Genomic DNA, 6,751 nt, shown 5'->3' with positions numbered 1-6,751 from the left:
TGTCCAACACTGTGGTCGTTAAAAAGAAAAACGGCAAATGACGAGTCTGCGTGGATTATACCAATCTCAACAACGCTTGTCCAAAAGATTGGTTCCCACTGCCAAAGATTGATGTAGGGAGGTATTCCCGAGAACATACATCTAGTTGCCGAACACGTGATATTCGGAAGGGGTTGGTAAGTACGACAGGACTTACCGCCGGGCAGTTCGCTGAACAGCGATATGGACCAATGATATGAGAAGTCATGGCTATAAATAGACTGTTCGGCAGTTAGAGACATTATGATTACATTGAACCAGTTACATGTGAAGTAGATGGTCCAAGCCGACTGTTCGGTTTTGATACAGCCGAACAGATGATGTAAAGAACCAAGCTTATGATACAAGTGATCATGGGTTTAAGGCAATGCAATCGATATCCGAATAAATGGTACGTGGGACCATAGTTTGAATATAGACAGGACAGTCATCGTCCTAAACAAATGTTCGGCAATATGGACCAGTGACATGAGAAGTCAATGGTCCAGGAAGGTTGTACGAGCTTAAGGACCAGTTACAAGTGAAGTGATTGGTCCAGGCAGTCTGTTCGGCGATGAGAATGCCGAACAGATAAAGAAATCCAATTAGATGTTGGAATAAAAAGAACACTCTGGAAGGATCCAGAAACAGTGGTATTCCGTTAAAGAATGAGATCCCAAGAATATAGGATCTGAGAAAAGTACCCAACGAGGATGGGATGTTCAGCTCATTATGGAAAAGAATCCAAAGAGGACTCTTTTCCTAGTAAACTGATAAAGGAAACGAGAATCCATGATATCCTGGGTTTCCTATACGAGTTGGGAATCTTATGGCAACAAGAATGCTTGGGTAACAACCATACGGAAATCTATAAATATGAGGTAAACCTAGAGGCGAAAGGTGCGCAATACTTTGCATTCTTGCTTTCCTACTGATAATTAGGGTTTAATTGCTAGTACGTGATACTAACAAAAGCATCGGAGGGCCTTTGCCACGAGAGGCAGAGGTGCGCTCACCCCCTGTCTATTTTGCAGATTAGGGTTCAGACGTCGAGTTAGGGTTCCGGTGAAGAGGCACGAATAAGCCGTTGCAATCCAGTTGATCAGAAGAACCAATTGTTTTCATCCCCCTACAATTGATCAACTTGTGGACGCAACGACAGGCCATGCTCGGCTAAGTTTCCTGGACGCCTACCGTGGCTACCACCAAATTGCCATGGACCCCGACGACATGGAGAAAACTGCTTTTATCACGCCACATGGCATCTTTTGCTACCGCGTCATGCCCTTTGGGCTCAAGAATTCAGGGGCAACGTTCAACAGAGCAATATTCAAGATGTTAGATGAACAAATTGGCCATACCGTGGAGGCCTACATTGATGACCTTGTCGTCAAAAGCAAGAAGGAATCCAACCACCTCCGAGACTTGGCGGAAGTCTTCGACATCCTCAAACTCCACAAGCTACGGCTAAATCCTGAAAAATGCGCGTTCGGGGTGAGCGCTGGAAAATTCCTCGGACACCTGGTCACTCGAAGAGGTATTGAGGCCGACCCCAACCAAATCAAGGCTGTTAAAGATTTGCGCCCACCAAGGACGATCAAGGAAGTACAAAGGCTCACCGGGATGGCAGCGGCCCTAAACCGATTCATCAGCAAATCCTCAGACAAATGCCACGCATTCTTCAACGCCTTGAAGGGAAAAAGTCGACGGAGCTTTGAATGGACACCGGATTGTGACTCCGCTTTGGCCGAACTAAAAGACTACTTAAATTCGGCCCCGCTGCTTGTAAAACCTAAGGAGTTCGAAACTCTATATCTGTATCTCGCCGTGTCCGCCCACGCAATCAGTTCTGCACTTGTACGGCGGGAAGGTGCCGATGACAAGCACATCTATTTCACAAGCAAGACACTCCTTCCAGCTCAAACTCGCTACCTACCACTTGAAAAGTTAGCCCTTGCCCTCGTCTCAGCGGCTAGGAAACTCCTGCCCTACTTCCAATCACACTCTATCGTCGTCTTAACAGAACACCCCCTCAAAGCTCTCTTCCGAAAGGCGGATCTGTCTAATAGGGTCTCCAAGTGGGTAGTGGAGCTAGCAAACTTTGATATCCGTTTTGAACCACGAACGGCAATCAAAGGACAAGTCCTTGCGGACTTCATTGCTGAGCTTACTCCACAAGACACTAAACTTCTCAACACACTCATCCCAACTCCCACCGTCGCCGAGCATCAATTGTCACCGAAACCTTGGCACCTTTTTCAAGGTGACATCTGGCGTCTACATGTTGACGGAGCATCCAACAGCAACGGTGCCGGGGCCGGGGTCGTCCTAGTCTCCCCCTGTGGAACACTACACGAAAGTGCTATCAGCATCGACTTCCCCGCCACCAATAACGAAGCTGAATATGAAGCGCTCCTAGCTGGCTTGCGCTCTGCGGTTGCGATGGAAATTTCCAACCTTGTTGTTTACTGTGACTCTCAACTCATAGTTAACCAAGTACTGGGGGACTATGAAGCTCGGGATCCGCGGATGTCAAAATACCAGGCAACCGTAGCAGAACTAATCACCCACTTCCCAAATTTCAAAATCGAACAGATCAACCGCGAGCACAACGCGCATGCCGACGCACTCGCTGGCCTTGCCTTAGCTTCGAAAGCAACAGAATTTCGGACAATCAGCTTCGGCAACATGGACCACCCAAGCTTTGATACCACACCAAAGGTTCTCAACGTTGAACTGGGCCCAAGCTGGATGGACGAGATCATTGCGTTCCTCAAAAATGATACTCTGCCGGCAGACAAGAAGGAAGCTTATCGTATCAGGAACAAAGCCGCTCACTACTGGCTCTCTGAAAGCGGCCAACTTTACAGGAAATCTATCTCCGGGCCATACCTACACGTGGTCCACCCAACACAGGTACCCGAAATTCTCGCCGAACTTCACTCAGGGAGTTGTGGTTGCCACTCCGGCAGCCATTCACTTTGCCAAAGAGCACTAAGCCAGGGATACTTTTGGAAGAATATGAAGAAAGACTGCGAAGATACAGTTCGCAAATGCTGACCATGCCAACTTTTTTCACCCATTCCAAAGCAGCCCGCCCAGAACCTCTCTCCTATCACCAGCCTTTGGCCCTTTGCACAATGGGGGCTCGATATTGTCGGAAAACTACCAACAGCTCCAGGTGGATTCAATTTCTTAATCACCGCAACAGACTACTTCTCCAAATGGGTGGAAGCCAAGCCTCTTGTAACAATCACAGAGGCTGACGTTCGCAGATTTGTCTGGCGGAACATTGTTACCAGATTTGGAGTTCCGTACGCCATCGTATCAGATAACGGAAGCCAATTCGTCAGTAAAGACCTGACAAGCCTCTGTGACGAATTTGGGATACGCTTCTTCAACTCTACTCGTGCATACCCACAAGGGAATGGACAAGCCGAAGCAACAAACAAGACCGTCTGCGCCGGGATCAAGCGCCGGTTAAACTCCAAGAGAGGAAAATGGGCTAAGGAATTACCACGTGTCCTCTGGGCTTACCGTTCTACTCCCCGGCGTTCAATTGGACAAACGCCTTTTTCAATGGCATTCGGCATGGAGGCGGTAATCCCACTGGAGTCCAAGTTCCCCACTCTAAGGATTGAGAATTTTGATCCAAAGACTAATGAAGAAGCCGTACAACAAGAATTGATCCTGGCAGAAGAAAAACGCGACGACGCTCAGCTAAAGCTCGCCGAATACCAGCAACAAGTGGCAAGAGGCTACAACCGAAGTGTTCGAACCAAGACCTTCAAACCAAACGACTTGGTCTGGCGAAAGGTGGTGCAAGCTAGTAAGAAGCAGAAATTCAAACCCAACTGGGAGGGTCCCTTTCGTGTTGTCAAGATCGCTGGTGAAGGTGCCTACGTGCTGGAGGACATGAATGGGAAAGTTCTAACTAACCCATGGAATGCACAGAACCTCAAGAAGGCATACATGTAGCCGGAATTCCAACAGTGTGCCTCATGTTCGGCCACTTCCTATCATATTTTTCTTTATTTGGCTTCGGCCCAACTCTTAACATTTTAACCTGTACTTCATGTTTTTAGAATGAAAGAAATTTTATCTGGCAGTCGTCATTTACAATTCCAAATTCCTTTCCATTTACTTTATATTTTACTTCGGCTTACCTGGCCAACCACAAACGTTGACCACGGTCACACCCACAAACGGATTTTATGCCTCTGCTTCGGCCACTATTACTGCCCAAAAGAAGCAAAACGGACATCAGGTCCACCGAGCCCAAAGACACACAATATGGCTGGAATTTGGGCTTCGGTTCAGCTTGGCAAGGCAATGAGGTCGGCCACAGCTCGGTTACACTCACATTTTGGTGAGCAAACCACCCACAAACATTACAATACTTCATCACCTTGGCTAGGGGCTGGCACCTCGACCGAGCCCCAAACCACAAGTCAAGAGCACTCAACAAAACTTTGGTGGCTAACCTAAGCATCACCCACCAAACTAGCAGAATAGCCGAGCACAACAACACGATCGGCACACTCTCCACTCCCTACATTACTTTGGTCAAGGCTCGGCAATCACCTACAGCTAAACCACTTCTTCAATGGCCAACATACCTACCATAAAGCTGAACCTAGACCAAAATAAGGGGCTACGGATATCTACCATCCAAACAAAGATAATCAAAATTTTCCAAGACATGAAGACATTCAATCAAAGTTCAGCAAAACAAATCTGTTGCAGAAAGAAATCACACATCCATTCATCCAATGGAAGAAACACAAGTGTTGCAGAAAATCTTATGTTAAGAGGTACGGCGTAATAAACCGATCGGTGCCGACCCCCCATGAACTATTACACCTGGCACGGCAAAACTCCCAAGTTTGGAGCCGTCCAGTCTAACAAAAAATTTCAAAAAGTTTAAAAACAAAAGAGAAATCCTAATCTTGTGGAACGACATCAGCAACAACATCAGCACCCTTCCCACTCTCGGCCTCGACACCTTTCTCACCATCCTTCTGGGCCTGCTCGGTATCCTGCTCGGCTACCTCAGCCACACCCCCTTCAGCATTTCCAGCCTTTTTTCCACTCAAGCCATCCCCACCTTCAACACCGGCACCAGTAAGGTCATCAATATCCTCTTCACTCTCGGAAAACTCCTCTGGAGGAAGTGGCGCACACTCCTCGTCAGTGTACGACACCACAAGCTCGGGCACTTCGGCTGCAGGAATTGACTTTGTCAAATTCATGTCCGGCTTAAGCTGCATTACCCCACACGCAGCTTTCACCCCAGCCTTGTATCCTGCCCGGTACGCAATAGGGATCCTTGTCTTGATCTCTTCATTTACCATCGACCAAGCTTCCTTGACGTACTCGGCACCAGCTCTATCGTACCCAGCCTGATAGGCCTTCTCATCCACCTCCTTCATTTTCCTCTTCTCCCTTCTCAACACTTGGCCAAGCTCACGCTCGGACTTCTTGACTTTCTCCAACGCTTCATCCCTCTCCCTCTCGAGTTCGGCAATCTTGGCCTTTGCCAACTTCAAGCCGTTCTTCGCAGCCTTCGATTTTTCATGCTCGGCCTTAGCGTCATCTTGATAGCGCGTCCTCTTGGCAGCCAATAAATCAGCCTGATCTGAAACCCGCAGCAGAGCCTGTCCAGCCTGCAGAAGACAAAACGGTTAGGCTCGGCGACTAAAGCACAGTCGAACATCATGTCTAAGAAATTAAGTGATCAAATACCTGAACAAGGTAGGCGCTCGCGTGAACGATGCTCGGCTGCAGCTCCCTTGGAACCCTCTCCATATCCCTCGGTAAAGCAAGGCCGTGCAACATGGTGACGGCCAACCCTGGCTCCAGTTTAACACTGTCTTCAACACTGACAACCCTACCTTCGGTTGTAGCAAACGAAGGTGCAAACTCCTGCACGATCACTTGACCCCCAGAACCCGCCGACTTCTCCACAGCTTTAGAGCCACCAGCAGCAGATGACTCAGTTTGATCTTTGAGAATCGGCGTCGGCGGCCTAGTGGGAAAGAAGTCACGAGTGACCTTCTGCTTCTTAGAAGCAGGTTCAGCCGTCTCAGCTTCCTTCTGCCGAGCAAGAGCACCATCCCTAAGGTTGATCTTCACAACGTTCCTCCTTCCCATATCGTCGGCAAATTCGGGAATAAGTGTTCGGATAGGAGGGATGTTGACGCCTTGGAAATCAGCTGGCTAACTGTCTTGGAACCAGAAGTCCGATGACTTCTTCAAAGTGGGAAACCTCACCCTCGGTACCTTTGTCTTCTTGCTCGGATTGTGGATGACGCCTCCAGCCTCTTGCTCCCTAGCAACTGCCTTCTTGCCCTTGGCCTTCGTGCTCGGCCCTGCTTCCTTCTCCCTTCTCTTCAACTTCCCCTTATACGAAGGGGTGTAGCCCAGCAGCGTCGGTGCGTCACGGCAGATCTGAGCCTTCAGCGTTTCAATATTCCTTTCAACAGCAAGGGACTGTTGTCTCTTGGTAATTGCTCGGTGATCTGCAAGGAAGAAGTGTTAGCCAAATAAGCATCAGGACTGTGGTAAGTAGAGTAAATCATGCTTGGCAAATAAAGGAGGGAAAATGACCTCGAAAATCTTTTATCCTCGGCACGGAATGCAGCTGTATCGACTGATCGCCGAACTCGTAATTTCCACTTACTCCAACGTACAAATTGGCCCACTTATTAGTGTCGGGAAGCCCATTTATCGG

The 6,751-nt window shown here is 48.4% G+C and overlaps 1 protein-coding gene across 1 annotated transcript; it reads left to right on the top strand.

Annotated features, from left to right (window-relative positions):
• Positions 1-1,353: 1,353 nt before the first annotated feature.
• Positions 1,354-4,108, top strand: LOC131317340 (uncharacterized). The gene is made up of 5 exons (XM_058346898.1): positions 1,354-1,555; positions 2,156-2,934; positions 3,112-3,497; positions 3,654-3,847; positions 4,104-4,108. Exons 1-5 carry the CDS (start codon positions 1,354-1,356, stop codon positions 4,106-4,108), a joined length of 1,566 nt encoding a protein of 521 aa, XP_058202881.1.
• Positions 4,109-6,751: the final 2,643 nt, after the last annotated feature.

Source organism: Rhododendron vialii, chromosome 2a (assembly GCF_030253575.1).
Source record: "Rhododendron vialii isolate Sample 1 chromosome 2a, ASM3025357v1".
In the NCBI taxonomy this organism is placed as follows: Eukaryota; Viridiplantae; Streptophyta; class Magnoliopsida; order Ericales; family Ericaceae; genus Rhododendron; species Rhododendron vialii.
Note: the sequence above shows the minus strand (reverse complement) of the source record. Positions and strands in the feature narration are given on the sequence as shown.

Excerpts from the sequence above, each read along its gene's own strand:
- LOC131317340 (XM_058346898.1), top strand. The coding sequence starts at position 1,354 with ATGTTAGATGAACAAATTGGCCATACCGTGGAGGCCTACATTGATGAC. Across the intron at positions 1,556-2,155 it reads ACACCTGGTCACTCGAAGAG|GACAAGTCCTTGCGGACTTC; the intron begins GTATTGAGGCCG and ends CGGCAATCAAAG. Across the intron at positions 3,498-3,653 it reads TGCGCCGGGATCAAGCGCCG|GATTGAGAATTTTGATCCAA; the intron begins GTTAAACTCCAA and ends CCCCACTCTAAG.